General features: G+C 38.9%; 1 protein-coding gene across 5 annotated transcripts; it reads right to left on the bottom strand.

The window, feature by feature from the left end:
* Positions 1 to 1500: 1500 nt before the first annotated feature.
* Positions 1501 to 19167, bottom strand: WDCP (WD repeat and coiled coil containing). Of its 5 annotated transcripts, none has more exons than XM_027113719.1 (4): positions 19120 to 19167; positions 9957 to 11769; positions 5167 to 5284; positions 1501 to 3365 (listed from the first exon to the last, which is right to left on the bottom strand). In XM_027113719.1, exons 2-4 carry the CDS (start codon positions 11748 to 11750, stop codon positions 3244 to 3246), a joined length of 2034 nt encoding a protein of 677 aa, XP_026969520.1. In that variant the 5' UTR covers positions 11751 to 11769; positions 19120 to 19167; the 3' UTR covers positions 1501 to 3243. The 5 variants fall into 5 exon arrangements, 4 of the variants coding, with proteins under 4 accessions (XP_026969520.1, XP_026969519.1, XP_026969521.1 ...); XM_027113718.1 differs by having other exon boundaries at positions 19073 to 19148; XR_003434154.1 differs by having other exon boundaries at positions 3252 to 3365; positions 5167 to 5268; positions 19073 to 19148.
* Positions 19168 to 20626: the final 1459 nt, after the last annotated feature.

The raw sequence follows: 20626 nt of genomic DNA, 5'->3' as shown, positions 1-20626 counted from the left end.
CAATAAAAAAAAGTGACTTCATTAAAATTAATTATGTTTGTTCAATAAAACACACCATCAAGGAAGAGAAAAGACAAGTCACAAACTGGGTGAAGATATTAGCCACATACTAAACAACATCTAGAATATATAAAGAATCCCTACAACTTGGTAACATAATATTGTAAATCAACCATACTTCAATTTAAAAAAAGAAGAGAATCCTTACAACTTGACAAGAAAAAGACAACCCAATAGAAATTTGGGCAAAAGACAAGAACAGGCATTTTGCAAAAGAGAAAACTGGAATGGCCAATAAACACATGAAAGATGCTCAATTTCACTGTTGGTCCAGAAGTAAAAATCAGGTTAAAGGAGAAACCATTTATAACTATTGGAGGGTCATAAATTAAGAACCCTTGAGCCTTAGAGCAATAGGAGCTGTTGGGAATGAAGACTGATGTAATCACCTTGGAAAATAACTTGAATTTACATACACCCTGTGCTCCAGCAATTCCACCTCTAGATAAAAGGCCCTAGAGGGACTTTTCAAACACCTGCATCAGGAGACATTTAATAAGAATATTCAAAGCAATATTGTTTATAATCACAAAAATAGAACCAGGGAACAATCCAAATGTGCACAGCAAGAAAACGGATAAATTGTGGTAACTTCAAACAATGAAAGCAATAGAACATACACATAACAAGTATGAACCTTAGAAACAATACTGAGTGAAAAAAAAGCAGGTTGCAGAAGAGTACATACAATAAAATACCATTGTATAAAGCTCAAAAACATTACATTATCTAGGCCAATGTGTATATGTGATCATGGTGGAACTCCTTTTTAAAAAGAAAGAGGGAATTCCCTGGTGGTTTAATGGTTAGGACTTGGCGCTTTCACTGAGGTGACCTGGGTTCAATCCGTGGTCAGGGAACTAAGATCCCGCAAGCTGCACGGCGGGGCCAAAATAAAATAAAATAAAATTAAGAATAAAAAATTAAAAAAAAAGAAATGAAGAAATGATAATTTACAACAATCTAGAGATCAGTCACCTCTCGGGTGGAGTCACCTCTATGGAGAAGGATCCAGGAGGGATACACAGGGAGTTTGAATGGTTCCTAGTAACGTTCTGGTTCTTAAATTAGGTCGTAGGTGGTTCACTTTATTATTAAGCCTTCCTACACCTTACATCTATTGCATTTATCAAATAATACCGTACAAGATTTTTTAAAATATGGGCCCAAAATAGAATTTATAAATAATGTCTTTATGCAAAATATTCTCAATGTAACATTAAACAATAATTTAAAGAATTTAGCTCTTCTCTCCCTGTTTCCCTCTCTCCCCAAACCAACAAATACTGGATTATCTTCTATGATTCCAATGATTATAAATAGTAAAGGCCAAGGAAACATCTTATGTTTGAGAGTTGTCACGGAATCAGATTTGCCGGAAAGAAAAAATTTATGTTCTCGACTGTCCACCAGAAGAAATACAAAGACAACATACACATATGTAAAATCAAGAACATTCCTTTATACCAGCAACAATCACAAAGCAAACACCATCAAAACATTCACAAAAGCCACAACAACCATTAGTGATTTTATTGAAGACTCATTCACAGGATTCTGACCAGCGAAATGAGTATAACATACACCTTGAGTGCGGGACCTACACTGATCTTACTACGGGGTACCCCAGACCCCCTCTTGAGGCTTCACAGTTCTGTGCTTTCACCCCACCTGGACACTTTCTTTAAAAATGGAAGCAGGCCTCAGACTGTCCTCAGCCAATGCTCTCAGGCGACTGGTTCCAGGGGCTCCACTTCATTATCCCAGCAGCTCCTCTAACGCATTTCAATCACAAAGTGGGCCCTCGCTTCTTCCCTATCCCAGCTCCACCTTCATAAACTGTAACAGACCAACAGGAGTCCTCAAGGGTACAAAATATTTCTTTCCAGATGATTTTAAAAGAAAGGGTGAAAAAGATGCACTTGAGCTCTTATGCATCTGAGCTCCTATGGCTGAAACAATTTATCTGCAGATGTGCTCTGACCAGCTACACACTGATCCGTTCGTTATGCTGCAGTGACTGAAGCTTATGACTGTCTGAAGGCAGTGAGAAAAGGTGAATCTATCTGAAGCTGGAATCAGGGCTCTTTCCACTATGCTAAGCTGGTGCTTTAGCCCATAATTATAATAAACTATCTCAGATTCAGTGAAACCTCCAACTTTTTGAAATACTTTCTCTCACAGATTCTATGCTGGTCTCTAAGACTTGAATCCGGGAGGTGAGGGGAAGAAAAATATCAAAATTAAAGTGACAATTTAAGGGAGTTGATTACTGGGGAAAAAATAGGACATTTTTATGATCCCAACAATGGGGGGTGGGTAACCTATCAGGGAGAAAATCATGAGTGGCAACAGCACAAATCATGCTGTAGGCCTCACCTATGCTTAGCATTATACTAGTAACATCAGGACACACTGAAATGGGGTCCAGAGGGAGTCAAAGCACTTGAAATTTCATTTGAAATTTGCCCAGGGACAGTTTTTAGGAGTACCTGGAACTATGTCAGCCAGAATTTTCTAGGGAAGTGAGAGGGTTAGGTTTATATCCTGGGAGGTCCAACCAACATGAGAACTACTTTCTGTTCTAGGTAGCCCTGGGAGCAGAAGTCAATCGATTTTTTGTCTTCCTTTGAGCTCTGCTGATTCCTGCTTGTTTGGCGTAAAAAGATAGGCTGCAGCAGATGTTCTCCAGCACTCCTCACACTCAACTTTAAGCCAAGAAAAAGATTTATAACAATGCTGAGGTACCTTTTAAGTGCTTCTAAGGGCTTTAACACTGTTTTGGGTAAGGGACAAAAAAACCTCAGAGAAACCATAAAACACAATCCACATGGCACCATAAGATCGCTTTGCACCGGGAATTCTGCCCTTAGACAAAACCACACAGTAATGAATACATAAATAACCACTTTCTGAGCCATCTACCAAAGACTGGCCTCTGCTGAGAGTAGGCAATGTCAGCCTGCGGGGAGAGGTGGCCGAGCTAGCCATGGCAAGTTCTTCACCTCCCAGCGACAGTACAAATCCTAGCTGGGGAGCGTCGGAAAACAGATCTTGCTTGTAAAAACCTCATCTGAAAGGCTGTGCAGCAAATATTCTACAAACAAGCATCAGACTATACTGCCAAAATGGTTAGAACAGCCGGTGGCATCTACGCTTTGGGCAGTATGTCTCTAAAAGACTTCAAGAGACAGGGCCCCTAAAGTCATTTGACCTACCATCTCTTATGACTATTTCCTGTGTGGCTGTGAAAGTTAAGGGGATGAAGCCTTCGCTATCAGCACAGAGAAGGATCCAGTGGGAGTCTGCAAAGTAAAATAAACACATAGGCAATTTAGAATATCCTGTCTTATTCTATAAAGAAAAATATGACAAATACGACTTTTTTGAGGAAAAGAATGTAGTAGTTGATGAACCTGACCATCACAAGACATTACAGAGAATGGGGAGATGGAGGGACCCAGTATAGACTTAAGGTCAGGTTACATGGCAGCAAGGGGATGTTGATGACAGGCATAGCTAAGGAACATGTATTTTCACCCAGGTTAGGCATTAATCACTCAGTGCTATGCATTTGAGCTTGTGTGTGCATGTGTGCACACAGGTGTTAGGGGTGTACGGTGTTCCTAACTTATATATCAATACATGCTGTTAAGCAGTTTCTCCAGAAACTATGTGAAGTTTGGAACAGCTACTCTTTGGAGGAAACTTCTATATTCCTGAGATCCATACCAGCCTCTAGACACCCAAGGAGGCTGAGCTGACTAGAGGTAGACTAGAATGGCCCAGATAATCCTAAATAGTTTGTTCTGGGGTAACCTAGGGCCACTAGCATAATACATACCTGGACTTTCTCTGGTTCTTTCGAGTCTACTGTGTCTCACCTGTTGACCCTGTAATTTCACTTCTAAAAATCTACACTTTCCAAAAACATGTAAAATATGCAGAGAGGTTTTTATTACGGTTATTTATGATAATGAAAAATTGGAAACCACCTAAATGTCAAAGAAAACATGGCCAAGTAAAATATGGTATTAAAAGAGTAAATCCTCATCACAAGGAAAAAAAGTTTTTTCTATCTATATGAGATGATGGATGTTCAATAACTTACGGTGATAATCATTTCATGATGCATTTAAGTCAAATCATTATGTTGTACACTTTAAATTTATACAGTGCTATATGTCAATTATATCTCAATAAAACTGGAAGGAGAAATATATATGGTACGCCCAGGATAGACTATTAACCCAGTAAAAATAACTGTTATGAAGTCATATCATAAATTCATGTGTCAAAACAGAAAAATGCTGATGCTACAATGTTAAGGGGGAAAAGATGAAACAAAGTTCTATGTTCAGTGTAGTGGGTGTCCTGAAGACTCAGGCATAAGAAAACCGCCATGCTCTCCATTGGATGGAATACAGGCATGATTCAGTCCCTTGCCACCTAGGAGTACCCTTCATGTCCACAAGTCTGCTGCATATTAAAATGACAATTCCTTTAAGAAATATTCTGTGGGAGTTCCCTGGTGGCCTAGTGGCTAGAATTCTGAGCTTTCACTGCCATGGCCAGGGTTCAGTCCCTGGTCGGGGAACTGAGATCCTACAAGCTGCATAGCCAAAAATAAAAAAGAAAACAACAAGGTCTACTGTATAGCACAGAGAACTATATTCAGTGTCCTGTGATAAACCATAGTGGAAAAGAATATTTTTAAAAAAATGTATACATAAAACTCCCACCCACACACACAAAAGAAATATTCTGCAATGCTATGATCTTTATGTTTTAGTGCAACAAGTATATATGAGGTTTTTATGTTATTTCCTTGCAGCTGTTATATATTGCTTCATAACTCTATTTGTTTTTTTCATGTGTACATTTAGGTTTTCCAGCTAGGTTGTAAGTTCCTTAAGGGTAGAACCCATATTTTCCATGTATTTTGGCACCTATAATAGGCCTGGGCATACAATAGGCAATTAATGATACTTTTTAACTATCTAATGAATCACTGAATGGTTGGTACACTTCATTTTCATCACCAGTGAAAGTTACTTAATAGAGGGAGGGGGTGTCAGGTAGAGTCAATTTCTGAATTTTACCTACCATGTAGCATTTCAATAAGAGAGAGGCCAAAAGTCTGCTGGACTGTACTGAGTCTTAGCTTGCCGTTGCAGAGAAGCACGGCTCTTTTTTCTACAACAGGACCTAAAAAATAAGATTTCTTCAAATATAAAAATAAAAGTTGTTAAACTGATTGCAGAAGCAATGGAGTTAACATTTCCTAAGAATAGAATGTGTATTTTTAAAAATTCCTATCTATTACCGCTATCAACTAAACTTCAGTTTTAAAAATAAGGAGCTTTTTGCTGCATCATTTAACACAACTAAAGAATCAGACAAAACACAACCCCTAATTTCCTTTTGCTCTGTTCTTCCCCAGCGTTATGTCCTTATTGCTAGGAACTGGCTTTCCTAGGATGTGACTAATAACACTATAGGATGATGGATGGCAGCCTGAGAGATAAAATCTGATGGTGAGGAACAACTGCTTGGCTGTTGTAGAAACAGGTATACCTTGGAGATACCGCAGGTGTGGTTCCAGACCACTGCAATAAAGCTAGTATCACAATAAAGTGAGCCACATGAAAGTTTTTGGTTTCCTAATGCATATTCTATAGTCCATTTAAGTGTGCAGATACATATGTCTAATAAAATAATGTACATACCTTAACTTAAAAATGCTTTATTGCTAAAAAATGCTATCATCTGACAATGTAGCGTTGCCACAAACCTTCAATCTGTAAAAAACACAATCTCTCTGAAGTGCAATAAAACTAGGTATGCCTGTATAACTAAGAAGTTTTACGTTTTCTTTATTGGGGAAAAAAATGCCAAGAAAGACTGCCCTAAGTCGTGAAGTAGCAGAGGATTTGCATAAGTAAAATAAACAAACTGTGGTAAAAATTCACTTAGCTTAGAAAAAGTACAAATAACAGTGATTTTTAAATTTTAAAAAGTTATATTAAAAATTAATGCATGTTTGAAAATGTTTGCAACTATCCATACAGAAAGAAAATATAGAACAATTATAGCTCTATTTTAAGACACATTGAGTCCAAAGGTATATTCATAGAACATAGAATAAAAAATGTAACTTCTAATTCTATATTATGAGACAATATCTTCATGTAAGCATTTCTTAAAGTTTTATAAGTTATGTGTCTAACTTATTTTCTTGTTAAAGTTATCACTACTCATTTTCTGACTACTAAGAAAAATAATTTCAACGATAAAAGGTAAACTGTACTCCATTTTTGATACGATGAACAGCTCAAAAGATGTATGTCTACTATGTAATAACATTTTAAAAGATAGCACATGAATAAACTGCCATAAGCAACTAATTATTCATCTTAACTCTTATGAAATGTCGCTTCTGATATTATAGGGGGAAAAACTCTTCATTGCTTTTATTTTGTTTTTCTTTTACTTTTCTCATTAAAAAAGATATATATGCTCAACATAAAGAAAACAGAAATTTAAAATGCAGAAAGTAAAGTCCCCAAAATTCTACCTCCAGAAGTACTTACTGATAACAGCTTGGCTGAACTAGCTCATTATAAACTGAGAAAAGGAAGAATTGAAAGGCAAAAAACACATTTCTTTTTACTTAAAAAAAAATGCATTTACAAATATAAATATTTGTAAAAATATTTGTAAAAAAGTATATATTGTTTGATAAAATAATCTATTTAGGGACTTCCCTGGTGGCGCAGTAGTTAAGAATCCACCTGCCAATGCAGGCGACACGGGCTTGAGCCCTGGTCCGAGAAGATCCCACATGCCACGGAGCAACTAAGCCCGTGCACCACAACTACTGAGCTCGCATGCCACAACTATTGAAGCCTGTGCACCTAGAGCCCGTGCTCTGCAACGAGAAGCCGCCGCAATGAGAAGCCCGAGCACCGCAACAAAGAGTAGCATGTACATGTACATGTACAAACAATTAGACATTATATCTTTTAGATTGACAAAGGTTTTAGTAAATGCATAGAAAAAAATGGAATAAATACTTCCATTACTAACTATACCTGTGGTTTTCTCTACGGGTTTGGTTATGAAGAATTTTTACTTTCAACATTAAATATTTTTGGGAATTCCCTGTGGTCCAGTGATTAGGACTCTGCGCTTTCACTGCTGAAAGCCCAGGTTCGATCCCTGGTTGGGGAACTAAGATCCCACAAGCCACACAGGATGGCCAAAAAACCCAATAAACAAACATTAAATATGCTTATGCTTACATTAAATATGCTTATATTAAAAAACCAATAAACATTAAATATACTTAAATATGCTTATATTGGTTAAATTTTTTCTTCAATGAGCATACATTACTTTTGTAATTAGGAAAAAAAAATACTGTGTATCTGTTAAAAAAATTTAAAAAGCTCTGTGTGCTGACAGAGTTCTTGAGACTATGAAACTAAATGGAAAAAGATGAAGAACATTGTATATAGTACCTTACCTTTTGTGTAACAAAAGGAAAAATAAAAATAAATAGTAAGATCTGCTAATATCTGAATAAAGTAATAAAAATTAAAATGGTTACCTATATGAGGTGAAGGGAACAAGCTGAATAAGATGGGGTGAAACTAAGACTTCTCAGTATATACCTTTCTATTGCAAGAATGTTTTGTTTTTTAAAGCAAGTAAATGAATTGCCTATTCAAAAAGAGAAATAAAAAGGGAAAAAAGAAAAAATATTTGAAAAGTCATGGAAGGAAAAAAAAATCCAAACTAGATTTCACACTTATAAAGTACTATAATTTTTAAAAATAAAAAATCTGTTTATTAAAAATACACTGAAAACTTCATGTAGTTAATAAAGCCATTTAAATATTTTGGCTGAAGACAATGTGGGAAAAATCCTCTTCAAAAATCTAGGATTGGGATGTTAAATGTTTATAAATATTTGTTTCAATTAGCTTTGGTACGTAATAGAACTAAGATCACTAATGTGCTTGTGAAATTAATTAAAAAAAATTTTTTATATCAGTGACTTAACTGATTTTTAACTGATTTATTTGTGATTTAACCGGTTTGGGGGACAATTTAGGAATTTGAATAAGAAGTAGGTATTAGATGATATTAAGTAATTATTGTTAATGTTATCAAGTATGGTAATGGTACAGTGATAATTAAAGAAAATGTGCTTACACTTTAGAACAACATCCCAAAATACTTATGGGTGAAACACCATGATGCCTCTACTTAGAAAAATATTTTAGGAAACAAAAAAAAGAAGCAATTATGGTAAAATGTTAACAACCATTAAATCCAGGTGATAGATATAGATAGGGTTTCATTAGGTATTCTTTCTATATGTTTACAATTTTTTCGTAACTAAAAATATATTTTATGTGTTTGAAATTTTTTATACTAAAAAAATTTTAGGGCTTCCCTGGTGGCGCAGTGGTTGAGAGTCCGCCTGCCGATGCAGGGGACACGGGTTTGTGCCCCGGTCCGGGAAGATCCCACATGCCGCGGAGTGGCTAGGCCCGTGAGCCATGGCCGCTGAGCCTGTGCATCCGGAGCCTGTGCTCTGCAACGGGAGAGGCCACAGCAGTGAGAGGCCCGTATACCGCAAAAAAAAAAAATAAATAATGTAAAAACAATATAGTAAAATAATTCAAGAAAATCTAGACTATTACATATATATCAATTTCTATAATATAAAAAAAGCTCTTTTAAACTGATAATAGGAAAAAATGAGCAAAACGCAATTCACATTCAGTTGGCCAAAAAACATGACAACATACTCAAATTCACTAATAGTAAAGGAAATACAAATTAATAAAAGTGAAATACCACTTTGCACTCATCAGATTGGTAAGGAAGTGAGGAAAAGGACAGTCTCATTGGTCGCTGATGGACATGTGATGATGCACTGTTTAGTAAAAAATCTTTGAAAGGCAATCTGTCCACTCTATATATATGTGTCCACTCTATATATATACTCTTCAAACTTGCACTTCCACTTCTGGGAACCAAGCCAACAGAAATAAAAGTATGAATACAAATAGATACATATGAGAATACTATTGCAGCACCATTTGGAGTGCCTAAGAACTGAAAACAAAGTGAATGTCCATCAGCAAGGGAAAGGCTGAATAAACAAGCACACTCCCAACATGAAGTAAAGAATGCACCATACGACCCCATTTTTGTAAAACAATGACAAAGTCACCACCAACACCCCCCGCACCTATATACCTACGTATACAAAGACCTGTGTAAGATTATATGAGCGTGAAGTAAAATATGAAAGGATCCACATTAAGCTGCTAGTTAAAGTGGGTTACAGGGAGGAGGAGCAGGGCCAAGTGTGACGGGAAAGGATAGTGTTCATGATAAAAACAGATATAGTATGATCCCACTATATAATATTTTATGTTTGCGTATACAGGCATAAACAGATGCATTAAAAATTTTTAATGACTATAACCTCTCTTAACAGCATATTATAAGATGCTGTTATAATCTTATGCTGTTATGCTATTATAAGCTCTCTTATAAATAGAAGAGTGTCTGCGATTGCATAAGGAAAAGGTTTTCGCAATGAAACAGCATGAATTAAAATTTTTTTCTAAACATAGCGTGCCACAATGAGTGCAATCATTCATGTTTTCACACCATGCACATGATAAAATCACGGTGTATACTGGTATGTGTGCCCATCCAACCAACCTGGAAAGGTATAACAACTTGCCTGAATATAACATGTCCAGATCAGTGAAGTTCAACTAGAATACTATACTTCCTCATCAATAAATTTCTCTTGCAGTACCTACTGGCTGCAGGAGCCAGTGGTAGCTCCTCAAAGGAGAAGTTACCTGGCAAGTGATGTGAACGTAAGGCACATTCTGAGAGAGTGGATACACTGGAGAGGATTTCTTTCCATTATGTAGAAAGTCTGTGAGTTCAGAAAGACGCTGCTGCACTTCAATCAGGTTCCTAGATAAAATTTCCAGTATCTTAGATAGCTGATAATTTTCATTTTCCACTTGTAAGTTAGGAGGTCCCGCGGTACTGTTGTGGTCTGGTGTGCCGCTGGGTCCGGGCAGTGTTACCGACTGGTTAACAGGCCCGGCATCTAGAGTTTCTAGGGCTGTGGAGCCATCACAGATACTGGATGGAGGACTTCTGATTTCTTGAATAAGTGTTCTTCCAGGCCTTCCACTTTGACTGCTGCTATTAGCTGTTAACAAGATCCCTCCGTTTTGGTGACAAAAATCTGGGGAAAGACTTTCAATTAGCTTTTTTCTATTTGCTTTATTTAACAGAGTACTGAAAGCAGAGTGACCACTCTGGTTTTCACTCGGTGTCACTGGAGAGCCTTCTTCCAACATAACTTCTCTAACAATCAAACGAATCATATACTGATCAGACTTTGAAGAAAGAAGAAATGCTGAATCAGTGGATTTCTGTTTTCCTATCAAAATTAACAATAATTTATCTGTCAAGAAACATATGCCTTTTGGTCTTTCATTACTCTCTAACTGAATTTGCTGGATGTTTGGCATAAATGATGGAACGACAGAATAGATAAAAATTATATTACACGTATTGGAAGCCACTGCGACTACCTGTGCTTTAAGATTAAACGCCATTAGATCAGGAACCAGAATGCCCGGGATGGTGACTTTTCTGTTTTGGGTAACCTCCTTCTCAAAGGTCAAGAGGACCAAGTGTGAAGAATCCAGGCCAGTTCCTGTCAAGTAGTCCTTTTTTCTTAGACAAATAAGAGAACTAGCCTCAGATTTAGATCCATCAAAGTGTATATGAGTTAGATCCAGAGGATCAGAAAAGGATGAAGAAAAGGGAGAAACTGGTGTTTCAGAATTTGTTTCAGAGGAAACTTCGTCAATAACTGGTAAAGTATACAGACAAGTGCCTTCACTACTAGGGGGAACATCAAAGGTTCCAGATGCATTTAAGCCACAAATCTTATCTAGTGGAAGCTCAGTGGCTATAGCGACCTGTGAGTCCACAGTGGCTCCGATTGAGCGCACGTAGCTGGCCACATCAAACACTGGGCAGAAGGAGCACCTGTGAAGAGTCTTCTGAGCACTGTCCCAAATATAAGAATGCACGCTACTGCCTACTGCCACCACCAGCCTCTGGCCATCCGGGGTCCAACATGCACAGTGAATGAGGCCTTGGGTGCTGATGTCCACTTTGACCTGGGAACTGTCCCAGTGAACATTATGGAAAACGGAGACATCCTGTGCAGTCAACACAGTCAGGGCAGCACTTTTTGGGTGCCACACACAGCCCTGGGGAAGGACAGGGAGTGACTGTCTAATCTCACAGGTCTGAGACATCAGCCATTTGCTTGTCTCCGTAGTGCTAGGACACAGCTGCCACACAATGACATGCTTCTTGTGCTGGACAGCGAGCAGAGCAGGCGTGTCAGCTGTACCAGGTGGGGCCCAGGACACCCGATACACATGTTCAAATTGTCCAATGACCGCTGAGTCCCCAAACTTGGCCTCTCCACCGTGAAGGTGTAAATCGGTCAGGACTACCTGATTCCCATCAGTCCAGGCAAGGCCGTGAATTGGGTGTATTGCTTGATACAACGCATTCAGTCCAGTCCTGAGAAGTTTTCCTCTTCCCAACTCCATCCTTTCTGATAAAGGTTATCTGAAATAATTAGGAAGTTATACCATAAGAATATAGTCAGACAAATTCAGGATGTAGTACATTCTACAAGACAACTGGCTTAGCCCTTTCACAGGTCATTATTGTGAGAGGATAAAAGGATGGGAGGAATTTGACAGATTAAAAGACTGCCTGGCAGTGCTGAGAAATTATTTTTCCTGCAAAATAAGGTCAAACTTTTGAAACCTAATGAATAAAATGTTTTAGTAAAATTTTAATAATGGGGATGAAATTTCATATTTTGTTATTGGTCCACAGGTTCATTCTATGACTGCCTCTGTGGAATACTGGTTTGTTTGTTAATTTTTTTAAATTCATTTTATTTATTTAGGCTGCATTGGGTCTTTGTTGCTGTGCTGTGGCGAGCGGGGGCCGCCCCTCATTGCAGTGCACAGGTTTCTTCTCATTGCAGTGGCTTCTCTTGCTGTGGAGCACGGGCTCTAGGTGCATGGGCTTCAGTAGTTGTGGCATGTGGGCTCAGTAGTTGTGGCTTGCGGGCTCTAGAGCACAGGTTCAGTAGTTGTGGCACATGCGCTTAGCTGCTCCGTGGCATGTGGGATCTTCCCGGACGAGGGATCGAACCTGTGTCCCCTGCATCGGCAGGTGGATTCTCAACCACTGTGCCACAAGGGAAGCCATACTGGTTTTTAACAGTTGGTGATTTATGCAGCCAAACGTATATTTGGGGCACCTCTAGTTCAAACTTCCTTGATCACAGAACTGGGGTACTAAAAATCAGCAATACAGGCAAAATAGTAACGCTTATGGTAGCAGTTTCTGGTTCAAAATTCTGAGCCACTCATAGGAAATCAGGTAAACAAAAAAGGCTTACTAACCCTGTGTCTCCGTAAGTTACTGTAATCACAGTTTTTTACTGTAGCCTCACTATGATACTATGATGAATTAGAAAGAGCCAATAAAATATGCAAGATGCACATAAGGCCAGAAATGAGTCAACTCATCATGGAGTTGATCAATACTATAGATGGCTGCCTCTAGTCCTTCTGTAAACAGAGTATGTAACAATTACATATATAATAAGATCATAAGTGTGCATAAAGATTAAAATCTTGTAAAGTTAAATGTCAAAACCTAATTACAAAATGCATATTATTTGAAAGAGTAATAATTTTTATTGCAATTAAGGATCCAAGATATTTTAAAAGACCCTCATTTTTAAGGCTTTCAAATAACTTTATTTCATGTATATTTTTCTTTTAGATTGTTTACATCTGACTCTTGTCAGTATGCTTTATTTCATTTCCTTCCTAACACTGAAGGAAAAGCAAAAGGCAACACTTAAACTCCCTTTTGTCACCAGTTTAAAATATGGTAGAGCCTTACTAACTTCCATCAATTTCGATGGTAAAATTTTGGGGTTAGCCTTTCTGTGAAATGTGAGACATGTCAAAACTGAGGAAATCAGGATGACATTGTTATTGAATATGAAAAAACAGACCATATTCTATAAACACACCCAGATACTACCTGAATTTGCTGGGCAAATTAGAAGGAAAGGAAGGGAATAAACATGTCCCGTATGTGCCACACATGGTGCTGGTCACCTAGAATCCAATACAACCCTTGTAACGGTCCTGTGAGGGTAGCACTGTTATTCTTAGGTGAGAGACAACAGATCTGAAGCTCTAAAAAGTTAAGAAACTTGCTCTTCATATAACAAAACACCTTCCAGATAGATTAAAGATCCAAATGTGCAAAACAAAAATTAAGAGATTTAAAAGAAAGACTTTTTACACTACTATAGAAATACTCAAACATGTATATGTATGTGTATAAGGATTTACTATAGCATTTTTTGTAACAGAAAAACCTAAATGTACATCAACATGGAAATAAATAAAAAAATAAGGAAGCTCCATGGGTAGTGATATGGAAAAATCCCTCCCCAAAAAAAGCAGTGAAATTCACAAGATAACATGTTTAGTAAGCTACTATTTATGAAAAAGAAATCCACCTCTATATGTCCATATACATGTGTTTGTATATATTTACATAAAGATGCAGAAAAAGATCAGAAATAACACATACCAAACTGTTCACAGTACATACTGAGATGGAGTGAGGTGACAGAAGAGAGAAGGTGGGACCCTCTTTACTTATTTCTGTATTTTTTGGAAAGACTGTTTTTATAATAAGTATATATTCAAATAGCCCTTTTCTAATTGAAAAAACAAACTAAAGATTCAAATGTACAAAATACTTAATTTACAAAAAGTTCTTGGGACTTCCCTGGTGGCAAAGTGGTTAAGAATCTGCCTGCCAATACAGGGGCCATGGGTTCGAGCCCTGGTCCGGGAAGATCCCACACGCTGGGGAGCAACTAAGCCCGTGCCTCACAACTACTAAGCCTGTGCTCTAGAGCCCGCGAGCCACAATTACTGAGACCACATGCCACAACTACTAAAGCTTGCATGCCTAGAGCCTGTGCTCTGCAACAAGAGAAGTCACCACAATGAGATGCCCACGCACAGCAACAAAGAGTAGCCCTTGCTCGCTGCAATTAGGGAAAGCCCCTGCACAGCAATGAAGACCCAACGCAGCCAAAAATAAATAAATAAATAAGTAAATAAAAAGTTCTTTTAAGCCAGTTAAAACGACAAAATTTTGCAAAAAAAAAAAAAAAACGACAAAATTTTAAGTGGCCAAAGAATATCAACAGGCAATTTACAAAACAATTATGATGATCAATAAACATATTCTAAATGATGTTTAATCTTATTAGTTATCAAAGAATTGTCTAAACTTGCAGTGTCCATTTCTTCACCACTCATTCTCTTCTTAACCCACCCCAAATTGACTCCATTCCCAACTCTTCTCCAAAACAACTCTCACCAACCCACCAGTGCTATCCACGTCACTGAATCCGATGGACATTTTTCAACCTTGTTTTATTGTACTTAGTAAATGTCAAAGACAGAACTTGAGAAGCTGCCTTCAGACCCTAAATCCAAAGAAATGTATTCTTCACCAAACTGGAGGATTTGCTTTTAACTTACCTGCAATTTTTTTCTCATTCCTCTTTGCTAGCTTCATCCCTACTCTTAGAATCTTTTACTAAGAGGGAATGGTCTGTTATACTTCTTCTTTTTTTTTTTTCTGTTATGCTTCTTACACATGAGGTCAGGTTAAGTGGTTCTACAGTGGTTTGCTAAATGGAAAAATATGTCTTCTGACATTACTAATGAAGAAAACTGCCATCTCAAACCCACTGGTCTTGTATAAGATAATATATGCTTTTCCCTAATACCTACTTATGCACTTTAAAAAAAAAGACTTTTATTGATAAATAATGCATGATACATTTTCCTGGAAGAGAAAATTCCTAACGGGCCAGTTACATCAAAAGCAATTTATATGATATGTTTTAGGCCACCCAAGTCAGTCTAATGTCATTGAGGATGTGTATGGCTAGGGTTAGCACAGCGTAAGGATTTGTAAATAAAGGAAAAAAAACTTGACAATAAAGTTACTGAGATGTTTTAGAAGAATTAATTTTAATATTTTCATCTTTACTAACAAGAAGAAATTTGGTAAAAAACTAAAGATAGAGTTACCATATGATCCTGCAATCCCACTCCTGGGCATATATCCAAAGAAAACTCTAATTCAAAAGGATACATGCAACTCAATGTTCACTGCAGCACTATTTACAATAGTCAAGATGTGGAAGCAACGTAAATGCCCAACAGATGAATGGATAAAGATGTGGTACATATATACAATGGAGTATTAGCCATAAAAAAGAATGAAATAATGCCTCTGCAACAATATGGATGGACCTAGAGATTATCATACTAAGTATGGTAAGTGAGACAGAAAATGACAAATATATGATATCACTTATATGTGGAATCTAAAAAAAAAAAAGATAGAAATGAATTTATCTACAAAACAGAAATAGACCCACAGATACAGAAACTTATGGTTACCAAAGGGGAAAGGACGGGGTGTGGGGTGGGGTGTGGGGTTTAAATTATGGAGGTTGGGATTAACGTATATATACTACTATATACATTGATGTAAGATGTTATGGAAGGGATTCCCTGGTGGCGCAGTGGTTAAGAATCCACCTGCCCATGCAGGGCACACGGGTTCAACCCCTGGTCCGGGAAGGTCCCACATGCCGCGGAGCAACTGTGCCCGTGCGCCACAACTACTGAGCCTACGCTCTAGAGCCCGCGAGCCACAACTCCTGAGAACACGTGCCACAACTACTTAAGCCCGCACGCCTAGAGCCCGTGCTCCGCAACAAGAGAAGCCACCACAATGAGAAACCCACGCACCGCAACGAAGAGTAGCCCCCACTCGCCACAAATAGAGAAAGCCCACGTGCAGCAATGAAGAACCTACACAGCCAAGAAAAAAAAAAGATGTTATGGAAAAACCCGAACATTTTGGCCAACCCAATAAAATAGATAACCAACAAGGACCTACTGTGTAGCACAGGGAACTATACTCTATATTCTGTAATAACCTATAAAGGAAAAGAATCTGAAAAAAAAATATATATATAATATATATATATATATATATATATATATATATATACACACACTGAATCACTGTGCTCTACACCTGAAACTAACACAACATTGTAAATCAAATATACTTCAATAAAATTAAATTAAAAATAATGAAAAATTTCCTCAAAAACCCAATGATAATTACAAAAATCTCTTCCAATCCCTTCTACTCCCATTATTAGTCAGGGTCCTGACCACCTCTTCCTTGGTAGTAGGGTAGGACAAGAAGTCCTCTTCATTTCAGTCTCTTCTTTCCCACAGAGCCTGGACTCTGTGTGTTGGGTAGAATTATCTTGAGAAAAGTCACAGCTCTGGTAATTTTGCATTTGTGCTCAAATACCTTTGATGAGTCTCCACAGTCTGTGTATATAAAAGTTCTTCCAAAATGTTTAAGGAAAGCACTGAAGGCCTTAAATTATTTTATATTGCTATACCTTTCCAACCTTATCTCCCTGATCATAAAAGCCCTGCTGAATAATTTGGAATTTAGAGGAACCAGCACACATTCATGCAACAATGTGCAGAATGGACCTGAGAAACTAGGAAGCTGACAAGTTTAATAATGGACCATGCAACAGTTTGAATGTCAGGATGAGAAAGTGAGCCAAGTTTGTAGCTACCTCAGTAGAGAAAGAGGGCCAGATTCAAGCGATATTTCTAAGGCAGATAAAATTGATATCAAGTAGGGTAAGTGGTGAGGAAGAAAGGAGAATTAAAGATAACATGCAAATTTTTAGCTTGGGAAATTGCTGAACCATTAATCAGAGATAAAGAAGACAGAGAATGCTTCAAAGGTAAGAACAGTGTGTAGTGTGTGATAAGCTTAGTATTAGATGTGCTTCATTTAAGATGTTTATAGGGTAGCACTGCACCTCAGGCAGTCAGAGGTAAGGATTTGGGAGTCACTGTTATAGAGTTGGTAGTTAAAAGATCAGAGAACCAAGAGGACAAAGGCTGAAATGACCTTCTGGTGCTCCCCAATTATTTTGTATGCTTTAAAATATTTACAATTTGCCTGAAGTTAACTGTATACCTGTTGGTCTCTCAACCCTCAGACTATAAGATTTCTCAAATCAGGAGCCCTGGTTGTTTTAGGAAGAGAAAATCTGACTATATTAATTCAGGGGAGAGGTGGTCAGAACGAGGATCTGGTGCTCAGTCTATGGCCATTTAATTCTTCTGTTTTTAACCTTCTTTAAAGACAACTTATAGTGAGAATCAAGGGGCTCCAGTGAAATGGAGCACTTCCAGTAGGTTTAAACAGTTACATACTCCCCAACTTGTTTTTCTAAATTTATTGTGTTTTCACTATAAAATAATTCCAAGTTCTTTACACTTATTAATGTTTTTTTGTTTTATTTATTTATTTATTTGGCTGCATTGTGTATTCGTTGCTGTACACAGGCTTTCTTTAGTTGCGGCTAGCAGGGGCTACTCTTTGTTGTGATGTGCAGGCTTCTCATTGTGGTAGCTTCTCCTGTTGCGGAGCACGGGCTCTAGGCGCACGGGCTTCAGTAGTTGTGGCTTGCAGTCTCTAAAGCGCAGGCTCAGTAGTTGTGGTGCACGGGCTTAGTTGCTCCGCAGCATGTGGGATCTTCCCGGACCAGGGATCGAACCCGTGTCCCCTGCATTGGCAGGTGGATTCTTAACCACTGCACCATCAGGGAAGCCCTTATTATTGTTTTAAATTAACATACAAGAAAGGTCAAAAGGACCTAGAGACTGTCATACTGAGTGAAGTAAGTCAGACAGAGAAAGACAAATCCCCATATGATATCGCTTATATGTTGGATCTTAAAAAATGGTACAAATGAACTTATTTACAAAACAGAAATAGAGTCACAGATGTAGAAAACAAACATGGTTACCAGGGAGGAAAGGGGGGGGAGGGGAAGGGATAAATTGGGAGATTGGGATTGACATATACACACTACCATGTATAAAATAGATAACTAATAAGGATTTACTGTATAGCACAGGGAACTCTACTCAGTACTCTGTAATGACCTATATGGGAAAAGAATCTAAAAAAAGAGCGGATACATGTTATGTGTATAACTGATGCATTTTGCTGTACAGCAGAAACTAACACAACATTTTAAATCAAGTACACTCCAATAAAAATTTTTTAAAAAGGTCAAAAGGTAAATTCACACACAAAAAAACATTCATCCAAAGAAAATTATGACTACATCCCTCCAGATATTTTTCTATGCAGTTTGGGTTAAACTTTTTCAATCATACTGTACAATTACATATCACGATCTTTTCACTTTACATTATATATTAGGATTTCCCCATGTTATTTAAAGACTTTATAAATTATTTTTAGAAGCCACTTAATATTCACTTTTCCTTACTGTTGGGGAAGTTCCATAATTTTTCCTTACTGGTGAGATATCTGGTTAGAGCCAACTTTATCCTTTTATAAATAACGCTGGGATAAAGGTGTTTATGCATAAAGCATGTTTTTCATTTTGAATGGCTTCCTTAGGATATATTCCCAGAAGTTTCACTCGTGAGTCACAGGGAATATACTCTCTGGTTTAAACCCACCCGCTGCTCGTCCGCATCCGCCAGCCCTCGCACGCGGCCCCCCACCATTCTCTCCATCCTCTCCGCACATGTGACACTTCCTCTTCTCCCCCCTCCCCCAAAGTGCCTGTCCTTCCACCTCTCTCCCCGCCCACCTACAGCCTCCCCACAACAGCCAGGCCGGGAAGCAGTGGAGACAAAAATACCTTTGGTCTCACTGCCCCACCGAAAATCAGTCTCCCCTGGGCCCTACCTGCTCACAGACCGCGGATCCGAAGCCCTGAGGGGGGACCGGAAGCATCGGCTCCCAGGCCCCTGATAGGTGAGCGGTGGCTGGGAAGCTCGGCAATGACCCTTGCCTATTGGCTATTGCTTGTGTCCCGTTATCAGACGGTCTTTCCCATTGGCCAATAAGCTCGGGCTTTGCCGCACGGACCTCTGGGAGTTGTATTCCCCGTGAAACGCCACCGAAGGTAAGCGTGCTACAATTTCTCCCTTGAAAGGTATAGCGCCTTCCCCCACTTCTCATCGGTTCTCTTAGTCTAAGGAGTCCGGGAGCCCTGAAGTCAACACGGCTTCTTAACCTTTTTAGGGGTGCGGGGGTTGTTGGGGGAAGGAGTCGAGGACCTCTAAAATAAGATAAAATCTCCTCAGAAAAATGTTCTTTTCCGTACACAAAATACTGAAGCCGTTCCATGGACCTGTGCTAATTACAAACCGTTATTCTACACTTACCCCCAAAGTGCCTGACCATGGCCACAGTTCAAGAAGCTAGTGCTTCACTAGGCTTAAGACCGGCTATACCCCTGGGAGACTCTGGGCCACGCCTTGGGGCCGCCCATGGGGAATTTCAGATCCTGACCCTCACAGTACAGTTGAGCATCATGTTTCTTGAACACACAGCCAACCCTCCTTCAGCGATGCTGATAACCTGAAGTTTCTGCCCCGACCATCTGGGAGACAAGGAGAACACCTCTAGGGCCCACTCTTCTTTGCTCAGGCTTTTCTCCCCATGCCTATCTTCCAGCACCATAGCTGGAAGAATCATACCTTCATATCAATTTTTGCAACAGTGCATGAAGAATGAGAAAAAGAGAGAGAAAGTCCCATTCATTTTTCAAACAAATGTTACCTTCTCCAAAAAAATACCTTTCCAGATTCTTATGTCTCCTTTGGGTGGAGGTGAAGGGTCTGGTAGAACTCATTCATTCATTCATTTATCCCACAACTTAAATCACTCCACGCCGTAACTGTTTGTGTCCCTGCCCATCACAGATTCAGTTCCTCTAGGACAGCAATTCTGTCTTAATTCAGCCGGTATCCCCAGGGCACAGTTCTCTGCCTTGAAAGGTGGGAGTCCACCTGTGCGTACGTCAGAACTACGCAGGATGGAGAACAGTGGTTTAGGGGGGGTGGGGTAGAGTCAGTAATTACTGACTTCTCCTCCACCCCCCGCCCCCACCCCTCAGCTTGCCCCTGCAGATTCGGACAGCCTAGCTGGGGTGGGTACCTCTCTGGTGCTTCCATGACGCTCTGAACGCTATGGCAGTGAACGCAGTTAATGAAAGTGTTGGTTTAGTTGCCGGCCTTCTCCCCCAAGTCTGTGAGACCTAGTTGACCGGCCCCCCTCACCCCAGCTTAACACAGAGTAGGTGCAAGATAAATATGTGTTGAACGGATGGATGGATGAATGGATGGATAGATGGGTGGGTGGATGCGCACGAGTGTCTGCATGCCTCCCGCAATAGCCTGGTCAAGCT

Source organism: Aethalodelphis obliquidens, unplaced genomic scaffold (assembly GCF_003676395.1).
Source record: "Aethalodelphis obliquidens isolate GAN/ISIS:26980383/991018 unplaced genomic scaffold, ASM367639v1 scaffold12, whole genome shotgun sequence".
In the NCBI taxonomy this organism is placed as follows: domain Eukaryota; kingdom Metazoa; phylum Chordata; class Mammalia; order Artiodactyla; family Delphinidae; genus Aethalodelphis; species Aethalodelphis obliquidens.
The sequence above is the reverse complement of the archived record's forward strand: the minus strand, read 5'-3'. Positions and strand labels throughout refer to the sequence as shown.

Coding starts and splice junctions, on each gene's coding strand:
- WDCP (XM_027113719.1), bottom strand. CDS start 11,750: ATGGAGTTGGGAAGAGGAAAACTTCTCAGGACTGGACTGAATGCGTTG. Junction 5,285..9,956: donor ACGTTCACATCACTTGCCAG/GTAACTTCTCCT, acceptor TTATATTTGAAG/AAATCTTATTTTTTAGGTCC. Junction 3,366..5,166: donor TCTTATTGAAATGCTACATG/GTAGGTAAAATT, acceptor TTTACTTTGCAG/ACTCCCACTGGATCCTTCTC.